This window comes from Pecten maximus, chromosome 1, assembly GCF_902652985.1.
Source record: "Pecten maximus chromosome 1, xPecMax1.1, whole genome shotgun sequence".
In the NCBI taxonomy this organism is placed as follows: Eukaryota; Metazoa; Mollusca; class Bivalvia; order Pectinida; family Pectinidae; genus Pecten; species Pecten maximus.
Window position 1 is genome coordinate 35327312 of NC_047015.1, and position 13712 is coordinate 35341023.

Consider the following 13712-nt stretch of genomic DNA (forward strand, 5'->3'; position numbering starts at 1 on the left):
TTTACATCCTATCACCAGTGACGGTAGAAAAGCATATAGTATTCTCTGGTGGCACTACGAGATATTAAACAGTTTTAATATTTAATTCTCTTTCATCAAGAACCCATTTGGTCACAGTTCAGTGCTAAGTTAATTGTTTTATCCATTTACAAACATGAGAGAAACCATTTTACACTATAAAACTAGCACTGTGTCCATCTTGATATAGAAAATTTTGTTTATAGATTGAGTGCGTTTTCTTTGTTGTTGTGTAGACTGTACACTTATCAAGAAACCTGTATGAAATAGCTAGACGTTTCCACTATTTCAACATTTTACGTAAAATAGAACGGCTGCTTAATATATAGAGACCTGTCTGTTTTATGTGGAATTATCAGTACTGGAGTAATGGGGTTTACTTGACTTTTCATTGCCTAATTTACATATAACTATTTCAAATATTTTTTTCCTTATATGAACTACAAATGTATTTAATTTGGGCCATTGAGTATATAAGACAAAAGGTGGGTTTTCTGTATCGCCAGCTGAACTAGGTTTTGTACATGTTTTTCCTGTATTTTAAATGATGCTTGACAAAGTGAGTCAAGAACATCAAGTGAACCATTTTATTTCCAGATTCTCTTGAAATTGCTGATCTGGAGGCGTGGTTACGTGAAGCAGGTTAATATTGAGCCTTTATCAACCTCCGTACCAACCTCTCACGCCATCAATGAACCGCCATACACTCCCAATATAAACCTTTACCCTATTTAAATGCCAATCTTTAGTTTCTTCACATAATTTGTACTCTCGGATTGATGTGCTATTTTTTTGTACACATGCATACACCTCTTCACATCTGCCTCAGTTTGGTTTCTTGATTTGCATATGATTATTTTGATTCAGATTTACCATTATTTATGTATGATGTATAAATGGAGACCACATCTCCTAAACTAAGTTTCTGCTTTGTTACCCCTCAACCCCCCAAACCCCCAACCCCCCAAACCCTCAACCCCCCAAACCCCCAACCCCCCAAACCCTCAACCCCCCAAACCCTCAACCCCCAAACCCTCAGTCCTCCAATCCTATTCTTGGCAATGTTTGAATTAGTATACTGTACTATTAAATTCTCAGTATTGATTATGTCATTCCTTGTAAGAGTTCTCTCTGCCCATCACATCCAGGTTATAAAAAACAATGTCTGTTTAGCATGTCCATATTTCATAAATAAAAATGTTTCATCAGAGTTTGAATAAAGTAAAATATATATATGTACATACCAAACTTTTAGAAGATTTTATTCATGTAATCAGTTGTTCAAAACTTTTGCTATTCATTAAAAATTCCTAATCCTTGTATACATACATAATGTACAGGTTAACTTCAATTAGAGATTCTTTCATTTTAAACGGACATAGAAATCATAGATTACAAACCATTATAGTATTACACTGAGTTGACATATCACCTAGGCCTGTAGTTCTCATGTAACCAACACTTATTAACTGCTTCACAAACACATTTGTCGAAATCAGTTTCAGTTAACCTTATCGAGCTCTCTCCCTTTTTACCAGGAGTTACCTCCCCTTTCCTGTATTTAATGGCTGCCTCTGGGTTTCTGTTCTGCTAATATAACCGTTTTATTTCCTTTGCAGTTTCAAAATATTTGCAGACCTGGATATGTCATTTGATACTAAAAAAAAAAGATATTTTGAGTTTTGATTTGTTCATTTATTTGTAGATTTTGATTTGTTCAGTATTTGATTGATCCATTCATTCATACATGTATGCATTCATTCAAACACATATTCATTCATTCATTCATTCATTCATTCATTCATTCATTCAACTGGATTTCTTTGACATGTTCTACAAAATTAAAAGTATCTCACCTGCTTTAAAATGCTGTTGATCAAGGTATATAGCCTTGATGAAGATATGATCTATGTTTACATATATAAAGTTAAATGTCCTGTGAATCTCTTTTGAGTGTCTACTACATATTGTACATAGTGATCAATTCAAAATTCAGACAATAATGTTGGTTTCATTAGATATGTCTTGGTTTAACAAGGAATACATTAGTCCTCTAAGGAGATTGTGACATATGGATTTTATTTTCCAGGAACCACTGGTTATATTAAACCCGCCAGCAGCTCTGATGATAACTCATCACAGAAAGGTTAGTTTTAAATGATGACCCAGGGAAGGAGAAATCCTTCTAATTTAAGATCTTAAAGTAAATTTAGAGGTCAACATGTTGTTCTTAATCAATTTAAATCACCATTCAAGATGAATTAATAAGTTAATAGGAATAAGTTAAGTGACTGGTTCATACAAATGTTTGCATCTGACATCACTACTACAGAGTCACCTTTAGCATCTGTATCAAGTAAATGTTTGATTTCCCAAATAAGAGGCTTGTAATGTGCATCTGACTAACACAGTCTATGTAACTATCTCTACCAGTGGTAGTTGGTTTATATCAGAAAGCTGAAATTAAGATATACACTTTATCCATATTGCTCTTTATAACATGAGACAAACAACCCCAGTGAGGTAGCCACCAGCTACTACAAGGAATCCTTGTCTCAAAATGACCATGGCTGTCAAAAGATAAACAAATGACTTATCTCAACGACCTCTTAAATGGTTGATGGACTGGTGACTGGTAGGAAGAGGATGCTGGGTGAAATAATTTGTGAACTATGAATTGTGAACCAAAAGTACTGTATACTGTTACTCTCTCACTACACATTTCTTCCAGTACATAGAGAAGTTTGGACACCAGGATGGTCCTCATTAACTTGACACCAGGATATTCCTCATTAACTTAACACCATGGTCCTTATTACAGCCTGATGGTCGACATCTAGGATCATATCATATCTATCTACCTTTCCATATTGTCTCTGATTCATTGAAATCTCTTATTTTAAAATTGATATGTAGAGATGTGATAAGATTTTCATGTCTTCTTAATGATTGTAAGAATAATGTGATCTTTATTTTGTTTTTTTCCAGAGCATGTACATCGACCTACAGTAGATTCTCATAAACAGCGAATAGAACAATCAAGCAAAGCAGAAAAACAACATACTGAATCAATGTCAGTTGTGCACAAACCAAGAACTGATTTCTCCCCAGTTGGAAATCAATCAAGAACAGATTTCTCCCCGGTTGGAAATCAATCAAGAACAGATTTTTCCCCAGTTGGAAATCAATCAAGAACTGATTTCTCCCCGGTTGGAAATCAATCAAGAACTGATTCTTCTTCATTAGGAAATAGATCAAGAAATGATTTCTCCCCAGTAGGAAATAAGTCAAGAGATGATTTCTCCCCAGTAGGAAATAAGTCCAGAAGTGATTTCTCTCCAGTAGGAAATAAGTCCAGAAGTGATTTCTCCCCAGTAGGAAATAAGTCCAGAACTGATTTCTCTCCAGTAGGAAATAAACAAAAAACAGACTTCTCCCCAGTAGGAAATAAGCCTAAGACGGACTATTCCCCCATCAGTAGTTCACCAAAGACAGAGACTGTTGTGAACAGATCTGCTCACGATAGATCAACAAGTGAATCATCATTTTCATATAATAAATTTTCGGGAGAACCTTCATATAAACGAACTACATCAGAGTCTAGTCGATCATCCATTGAACCCAAGGAGAAGTCTCCAAGTGTCCAAAGCAGAATTGACAAGTTAACAATTCCAGGTGTGTGATTACCAAACCTTGAGGGTTTAGTAGGGTTATTTAAAATCTTATTTGCTCTCTTAAATTGAATTTGATTAAAATATTTGACTTTAATTAATCCAATAATTACTAAGTAGACAAATTGCCATAACACATAAGTGTTGACTATTGATACAGCAGTTTTCAGGAAGAGTTCTGGATAAATGATTTAATTACAAATGTATAATGATTGAAATCAGAAATGATTTCAGCATGGTATGCAGCAGAGTTTAAGACTGGGACACTTTTTATCACTGTAAGTTAAGTTGAACTAAATGTTAACCTTTTTTTTCATCTCTCAGTATATTCTTGAGGAATGTTCTAGTTTCTGTATTTCAATGTTTGCCTTGATTCACTTTGCAGCCAAGTCCCAGGACTCTGGAAATCGTAGTAATGGTCCGCTTAGCCCGTCCAGTTCCACGTCATCCTATACGTCCCGAGACAAGCGGTCGCTGTGAGTATAAGTCTGTTTGGCTATAGGTATACAGACAGACGGCATGGAGTTGCATGTCGTTCATACACACATTTTATTCCTCAGTCATGCACTGCATGTACCCACAATTTGTTCTGTAACACATTTCGTTATAACTGTTGTAATTCTCCTGAATGTTATCATATACAATATCATCACACACAAAATTTTCTGTTGTTTACCTGAATGTTCTAAAACATCACATATGCAAATGTTGTCATTTTCTGTTACCTATAAGATGTTTTGTGCCAAATCCATTGTCATATATATATATTGAACTTTAAACAAAAACGTTGTGCATCAGTAGATATTAAAAATAAAAGAAAACCCAAAACGACATTATCGCTAGCACTTTCAGGCCTCTAGGCCATCGTCAGGGAATTGTTTTATTGCTTAGGAACAGGATAATGTAATAATGTGTTATATCGTCATAAAGAACAATAACCGCAGGGGAGGTAACAGTCCTGTCTTTAGTTATAGGTATCACAACATTAAAAATTCAATGTCCATTCAATAATGGTTTAAATAATTTTCTTTACACAGTCTGTTGGTTATTCCCATATCTCCCATCCTGTAGAATGGAAATTTGTTCAAGAAACCTTTACCACTTGTATCTAGATGTGTGCTGAGTGGAATCTTTCGAGTTTCTGGTGGTCATATTTGTTGCTTATGAACTCGGACCCTTTCACTTAGTGCGTTTCCTGTTTAGCCTATGTAAAATTCATTGCAGGTTGGACATATGATGACATAAATAAGGTTTCTACTCTTACAGTTTAAGTGATCATTCAGTGTCACTTTTTTGCCGGTTTTTACCCTCTGCAGTTATTGTTCTTTATGACGTCATAACACTTTATGACGTCATGACACTTTATGACGTCATCATGTTCCTAAGCAATAAAACAAACGCCTGAAGATGGCTTAGAAAGCGCTAGCGATAATGCCGTGTTGGTTTTCTTTTATTTTTAATATATATACATCGTATATATAAGAATTCCATTTACCCACATATGATTTTCAGAAACATCCTAATTTGCCACAAGTTTTCCATTGACTGTGTATTTTGATATTGTGGTACATAAGATCACATTATTACACAACTTGTGTATTGACAATATGTTATAGAATTATCAATGAGGATGATAATGTGTATTGGAGTGCTGATACTTGTTGTAGTTATTGGAGTGATGATACTTGTTGTAGTTATTGGAGTGATGATACTTGGTGTAGTTATTGGAGTGATGATACTTGTTGTAGTTATTGGAGTGATGATACTTGTTGTAGTTATTGGAGTGATGATACTTGTTGTAGTTATTGGAGTGATGATACTTGTTGTAGTTATTGGAGTGATGATACTTGTTGTAGTTATTGGAGTGATGAAACAAATAGCATTTAAGACCAAGTGTGTGCAGCCGAACCCTGAACTATAATGATATAGAAAATTGTTATCAATAGTGAAGATTGAGGCTTTAGTGATTTTGGATTTTAGATTATAGATAATCAGTCTTGAAAGTATAAATTCATAATCAATGTGGAATTGATATTTATTTATATGTTTATATTATAAAGGTGTTTAGATTGGACAGTATATGTTTCATAGATAATTTATTTGGAGACTTTAGATTATTTATCAGTTTATAATTGTAGCCTTTTGTATTTTATGCATTAAATAATTCCTCAATATGTGAAACATAACACAACATGATTCCGAGTCATCAGATGGATTTGAATTAAAGAAAAAATTGTCTACTGGTTTAGATGAGTTATCTCCCTTGCATTGTTTTACACAACACTGACAGAGTTGTCTCCCTTAAAGAGATATTGAGAATGACCTAACATACTTGTTGACTGCATGAAAACTTCTGTTCTTAAATGGACTTTCTGGTGGTTATTCCACATGCAATTTTTTTCTTCAAAATGCACTTTTGGACGTTGGATTTGTAAAGATGTTTGAATGATTGATTAAAGGTCAAATGTCAGTATATATAAGTGTTTTTGATAGTCATTTTAAGCATGTCGATGTTGTCATAGCATGATACAGTTGACTGCATATCCAGTTATAGATGATGCTTGGCTTTTCTGTGTTAATTTAAAGAAATCAACAGCTGATTTTTTTAGAAAAGGAAATGAATTCTATGCCATTTTTACCAAAGAGTAATTTGATTTGATTTGATAGACTTATCATGGACCATCTGTCTTATTAGTTATATAGGAATATTTCAAGAACATATGATGGTGCTACAATTATATTTTCCTTTTTATAAGTAAGCATTGAAAATTTTGCATGAAACATGATAAATTAATGTTAGAAATCACATTTTATGATAAATGGCTTTGACATTGCCATCAAAAGCTTATAGCTAAATATGTTTGTATTTACATCATTTCTTGAATCTTGGAGAATGTTCTGTTCCTCTTAGCGATCATTGGCTGACTTTGTCTGTGCCTTATTACGATGTTTTGTTTACAGAGATTACGAAATCCCTGAGGATTTGCAAGAATTCTTCAAATATCTTGAGTAGGTCATATTCCATCATCTCTGGTTGGTTCATTTTTGTTGAAGTTGTATTCATCCTTTCTTTCTTCCTGTTTTCCTTGTTTTTTAATCAGATATTTTGTATGCGATTGTTTATTTTCTTACGTACAATAAGATTTTACCTATACATGTATTATCCAGGATTAATTGTTTACATATACATAATAATACAGAGTTTTATCTGTCATTTAAGTCATGGTGACTAGACCCCGTTCTCTAACAGCATGGCATTACGTAGTTCTTCTACTTTACCATACTCTGTTTTCATTGTTAAAATTATTTTTGTTATGACTGAAATTTTTTCATTTGTATTAAGGTAGAGAGTTTGAGCATGTTTTTTTTTTTCCAATTTGTATAATTTATAGGATTAAGAGTTGTTTGTCATATTACAACATCAAGCAGTTATCTAAACAAAAGAAATTAATTCAAGGGTTTTGCAAACTTTGTGTCTTCTGTTCAATAATGTCACTAAAAATTATTTAACAAAAAAGATAGACTTTTTAAATTATTGTTGTTTTAATGTAAAAAAAATGACATAATTAATTGAAAGATTACTCTTAAATGTAATGACAATGTAATAAAAGAAGAAATGGAACTTTCTACCTTAATCAAAAATCTAAGATGCCATGAATTTCAAAAAAATTGTTATGACATATTTTCCAACCTTACTCCCACTGTTTCCTATATTGGACTGGTCCTAGATAAAGGAAAAACTGTGACTATTATATATTCCCAGAGGGTTTGAGGTTCATCTGTTATTCAGTGGAAATTTACAAAATTGTCTATGTTATCTATGCTAGTTTAATTAGTAAACAAGGAGATGGTAGATAGTCGACCTAATTAATTTACTCACTGTACTGAGACCAAACTTAACAGTTCCCCAAGGATATTTTATCAACACAAACTGTTAAGGCATGTCTGGGGCATTCAATGAGAATTAGATTTTATGTCCATTTTCCAGAAAGGTGTACATGTCATTATAATGAATGTTTGTGCATGGGCAGAGAACTGAGGAAATCTGACTGTTATGTCCAATTTCATGAAAGAGTGTCAGGATGTGTAATAAATTGTTATACAAGGCCTGAGAAATTATGAAAATCACTTAAATGCCCAATTTTCTGTATTGGTGTCAATGTAATTAAGTGTTCAGCAGGAGCTAAATTATATTATAATTGGTTTAATTTCTACAGGGACCTGACTTTTTTTTCTGAAGGCTGGTAGAATGTGTTCAAATTTTTAAACAACTTTTTCCAAATTTGTTGAACTTAATAACCTTGACCTACTTTCAAGGTTACAAGGTCAGTTGTGACTTGATGTATAATCCTGGGATGAAGGACTCCTGTTTTTTTCCAAATGAATGAAATTAGCATATTCTGATATTGAAATGAAGATGTATTCAGCTTACCATCCACATAAATCATCTAGATCAATTAGCATTAGCAGCAAGTGAGCAATACAGGCCAGTTTAGCCTCTTGCTGAAGTTCTTGTTTGGACCTTTCCATTATACAACAGATGTTTTACATCCAAGTTAGGAAATGAAATCTTCTGTGTAAGTGTAATGTCCTGGGATGATGTTGATAAGGTTTAGGGACCTAAGAGATACCCTTCCGTGTAAGTGAAATGTCGAGGTCCTGGGATGTTGTTGATAAGGTTTAGGGACATAAGCGATACCCTTTGACCTTTAATGTTGAAACAAGTCTGATAACATTTGATAAAATTGCTCACAGTAAACAAAACCTGAGACGGTTATGTCTGTTTTGTAAGTAAATACAACTTTTTACTATATGAATTGAAAATGTTGCTATATTCATACAAAAATTAAGATATTTTTAATTGAAGATGAAAGCCAAATAAATATGTTAGGTGGGAAGGAAAGTCATTGTATAAAATGTCTCCCTTAGGTATACATAGTGGTTTGTCGAAGGAAGTTGAAACTCCTTATCATGTATGAGCTATCTTCTACAATTTATTCCAAACCTGTACAACATGTATTTCTAAACACCAATATTTGATCAGCATAATAGTACATGTATGTACGAAAATAAATGTTCAAAATGAAAACAAAATTATTTTAAACTGATATTGGTAAATGAGTGTTATAGAAGTTAGTGAGAAGTATCAAAACTATGTGTTGTTAATCGGAAGTTACCAAATAATGTATTCATCTGTCAATAAACCAATGCCAGAGAATCGGTAAAAAATAAGAAATATTCTATTCCATTGCCTGCTATATAAGCCCATCCTGTACTTTGAGTAAAACTTTAATAGGAAGTTATATTCAGTTAATTTCCTTAAAAGCATTTATAGATTAATTGATTGTGAATCTGTATTAACTGGTTCCCCTGGGGTTATTTTATAAATAAGTAGATGTGTGTGTAGAGTAACATCTACGACTAGGTGCATGTGTTAATCAGTAAATATATCATTAATCACCAAGACACATTAACAGCTTATATTAATTCCAGTAATTATACAGTATGTAAACTGAGTAGATATAAACCTTGTGTAGTTTGGAAAACTCTATAAACCAGACGTTTCTTATCCAGAATCTTACTGTTCCTTACAACAGTAAGTGTTGCTTCAATGGTCATCTATATATATATAAATAAGGTTTGCTTCAGAAAAAAAGTTGCTTTACTGTCAAAAAACTGGAGATGAATTATATTCTATTACCCAGAAAACCATCATTATCAATGTATGTACATTGTAATACAGCCTCACACAGGCTGAATGACATGTAATATTAATTAGTCCACAGGGGAATTTACCTATATACATTTGTGTGTTTCGTGTATAAATATTACATGCTGTCGTGCTACATTCTCATATATTGGTTCTATAAAGGTACCTTTGGTCATTTACCTGTTTAGATTTGATAATTACTAAGAGCTGATATGAAATGTAAATTTAAATAGGTTAATTATTCAAGCAGGAACGGTAAAGATCTCACAGGTGTTTAACCCAGGGAATAGTATGTTCACATAGGTACATATTATGTTCAACCCAGGGAACATTATTTTCACACAGGTATACATTATGTTCAACCCTTTGAATATGAAATGCAGAGTTGCAATGATGTATTCTGATTCAATCTAGGAAATATGAATTCTTGATAAGTAAATAGTGTAACCAGCTGGTAGGCTGAACCTCAATGAAACATGTCTGTTGATCGAGATATCAGACACAAGTCAACTGGAGTTATTGCCCTTCAACTCTTGCTGTAATATTCACAGCATACATGTTTATATTTACTGTCTAGAGCAGCAGTGTATAAAATAAACACAGACTAACAAAAAGATTTATTGTAAAATTTTAATATTTGATATACACCATTTGTAGTTTTAGACATGTTTGATGTACTTATAAACATCATTGTTAAAGTATCTGTCTTCAAAAGAGATCCGATTGATTAAAATTTACCAATCTATCAATGACTCGATCCATGGATCCATACAAGGAAACAAAGTCTACTGTGGCTACAGTGAGGATTTGTGTGTAAAGTATAGCTACAATAAAGTCGCATTTAATTAGTTACTGAATTGAAATTTAAGTGACATCAGATAAAAAGTGTATTTCTATTATATTATATAGCAGGAAATGACCATTTCAAAATAATTCAAATTCAAATTTTATAATAAAACTGCTTGATAAGATTTACCTTGAACACAGCTGATATTGACCGAGGAGGCAAGTTTACAGAAGGTATATGTTTCTATTATAAGTGAAAGTAGGGGTGGTATGATATGGTAATAATGAGGAGAATATCTTAATGTATTTAATACATGTTAACACCTGTTGTGTTACTGTGTCATCTGTTCCGAGTGAGACAGAGTTGTTGACACTTTACCTAATCAAATCGCACACATCTGTGACCAGTCCACAATGACAAACACTACATTGTACACTTTACCGAAAAACTGATTCAACAACATTGACCCCCCACTGTAACAGCTGTTTATGTAATGTAATATTTTGATTGAGTTTTTTTTTCCTTTGCAGTGAATGGTCTCCACCTAGTGTGCGATCTAAAATAGAAGTTTACCGTAATCAACCTAGAAGTATTGTCGACTACGAACCTGGCTTTTCATCCATAGCATTTCAAGAATCAAAAACGGTGAGAATTTATATATACTTGCATAGTGTAAAGTGAAAATACTGTGAAAATTAAGTAAATTTCATATTAAGTACGAGTGTCATGGATATTTGAAAGAATATTTGAATTCTGTTGACATGCAGATCTGATAGGGGTAGGGACACACTGTGCATGTTTGCTCTGTCAATATCTGTGCATGCACAGGCATGGAGAACACAGCACTTGAGCATGACTATAGCACTGATCCATCCAGTTTTATGTGGTAATAATTTTCAATTGATCGTAAAAACTATCAGGATGTATGAAGACGAGGAATAAAGCAAAACCTTTACAGCATAACTTTTTAAAACGTTCTCACAAAGTATCCCTATTTAAATCAGCTTTCTATCTTGACACACCATTTCAGTACTGCTTGATTGCGTAGAACTACATTATGCAGTGATCAAAGTTGTGGATATTCGATGAATGTTGCCATTAAACACACATTGAATATATTGGCAATATTTTTTTCATAATTTTTATTAAATATGTACATCTTGATTGTAATGTCCCTTAACGGTCGTTATCATACCTGTGAAAGCTTGGTTGTCATTAGCCAGGCTTCCATAGCGGCTAACCATGGCAAAACAACACCTTTATGCTGATTAATGTTACGCGTACCTGGCCATAGATCCGGTAAAGACAGGCGGGATACCATGATGTGGAATTGATTTATCCGTATGAAATCCAGATTGTAAGCAGTTGATTTATTGGTGTAGATCATGCCTATTGGTTAAAGTCTACAAGGACTGTCTTATCTATAACAGACATACACGTTTTCTTAAGTACCGATTTCCTCCATGATACGATAAAAAATCAACCTCCCCAGAGATGGACTAAAACAGCAGCTGTTTGTGAATTTAACTTCAGGTGGGGTGGACACAATAGATGGGTCGGGTTAGGGGTCATTGTTGTAAGGACTGAGAGGACTGGGGGGAAATAGAAAAAGGGGAGTCCCCAGGGGTCTATATCTGTTAACTATCTAGTAATGATAAGCTGTGTGTATCCGACCAGGTATGATAACAAGATACAGCCAGGTACGTACACACACCTGGCTACAGACTAATCAATATACCTGTCTATTGATCCTGCTGCGACTGTGTGTGTTAATTTTGTATGGGGTACTTGAGGGGTAGCCAGTGGCATTGATGACAAGCTTGTTTTCTGCGTGGAGGCGTCCACTCAAGGCCTAATACTCAAGATTGTAGTCAAGTAGGTAAACTGTAAATTTAATGATATTGCCAGGCACATGTGTGGGTACAGCAGATACAGGTAGCTGTTGTGTTATATCAGCATGTGTCCTCAGGTATAGTCATAGGGCACATCACAGGACTCAAGATGGCCGCTTGGGGTACCCAACGGATGTGAAGCAACAAACGAGATAGGACGCTGACATGGCTGCATGAACATCAATGTGATTAGTTCATTACAATATATAGTGGGAGGTGTATTTCTCATCTGACGAGTTTAACGAGATTTTGCCTTACCTGAGTTTAACCAGATTTTACCTCGCCTGGTTGTGAATTTTGCATCCTGTTTTTTACGTGTGTGTATTTAGTTTTTTTTTTATGTATGTAGCTGATCATCCGTTGTTTTACTGCATGGACAGGTTTCAGGACGTCTCAGGTCATATTCTGTCAACTCAGCCGCTCTGGACAAAAGGCCTAGAAAGGCAGTGAAAGCTAAGGTAGATGTATTGTCTTGTTGTGTACACGTACTACCAGTAGTCTCTGCGGCTTTGTAACTGATGCTGGTCCTGTTTACAGTAACTTTAATCTGTCGTCCACACATCCCTGTGTACCCTTTGGTCAGCAGCTAATGACAGCGTCCACGACCCTAACACCTAATATCGGCACATAATAATTTTGTCTTCTGTACATGCACTCACATAGGAATAATTCCGTGGTTTTTAATTTCTTTCTTTTTTAATCTATTCATATTCTTGTATTTCCCTCAGTATTGCACTATATTTCTGTTTGTATGTGTCAGCAATTCTGATTGGTGGAATTTTTGTTGGGTCAGTTAAACCAAAGAAAATCTATTCATATATTCAAATATTATGATAACAAATCTCAAATAACATTGATGACATCCATGCATCTTACTCAAAAAAAAGCTTGTTTCTGCATATAGTGCGTAGTTAATTTTGCCACTGGTCAATTTTTGAAAAGTATACTCAAACTTACGGTACTACTCATTGTATGTATAATGGCCCGGGGATTAGGATTGGTTCAGCAAGTTAAAAGATCATCGCAATATCTCTAGAGATACCATTTTGATATCTCATTTCATTTTGAATGAAACTTGCTCAAAATCAATCTTTTATGCATTGATATGTTTCTTCCAAATTTTTCAACAAACAACACAATTCATAAGTTAGAAAAGCAGACAACTTGATAGATTGTTTATAGAATATAAACCATACACAGAGGGAGTCTTAGGTACACAGAGATGTGTTTTATAGAATATATCAATAGGTTCTGTCATAGCCTTATATTGATCCCAGAATACATCTGTGTCTGACAGACATCTCTGATAGACTTGATTACTTCAGCTTTTATATGATATGAACCTAAGGTAATAAACTTAGACCCATTTATGAGGATGGTCACAGCTTTTCTTACTCGACATGTCTGGTACAGGTAAGTCAGCCTCCAGATCATGGTGGCCATATTTAGAAGAGAACACCTGGATAATGCAAACTGATAAATTTTGTTGATTAACATTTTTCACAATGTAATATTAATTTATATGAAGCTGTTTTAAGATTTTGTTAAATTTTGATGTTCTCCACCTCTAAATAGATTCCTTTGTCTGGTTTGGTTTTGTTTTTTTTTCACAATTTTATTTATTCCATTATTTT

General features: G+C 33.9%; 1 protein-coding gene across 15 annotated transcripts in view; it reads left to right on the forward strand.

The window, feature by feature from the left end:
• Positions 1-13712, forward strand: part of LOC117331777 — a 184221-nt gene that overhangs the window by 124897 nt on the left and 45612 nt on the right. For 12 of the 15 annotated variants that reach the window (XM_033890658.1, XM_033890682.1, XM_033890707.1 and 9 more), the window contains 7 exons: positions 616-660; positions 2108-2164; positions 3007-3693; positions 4075-4165; positions 6651-6698; positions 10717-10831; positions 12459-12536. In XM_033890658.1, the coding sequence (XP_033746549.1) occupies positions 616-660; positions 2108-2164; positions 3007-3693; positions 4075-4165; positions 6651-6698; positions 10717-10831; positions 12459-12536 (1121 nt within the window). The remainder of the gene's footprint in view (positions 1-615; positions 661-2107; positions 2165-3006; positions 3694-4074; positions 4166-6650; positions 6699-10716; positions 10832-12458; positions 12537-13712) is intronic. The other 3 variants (XM_033890699.1, XM_033890691.1, XM_033890714.1) reach the window with 3 other exon arrangements.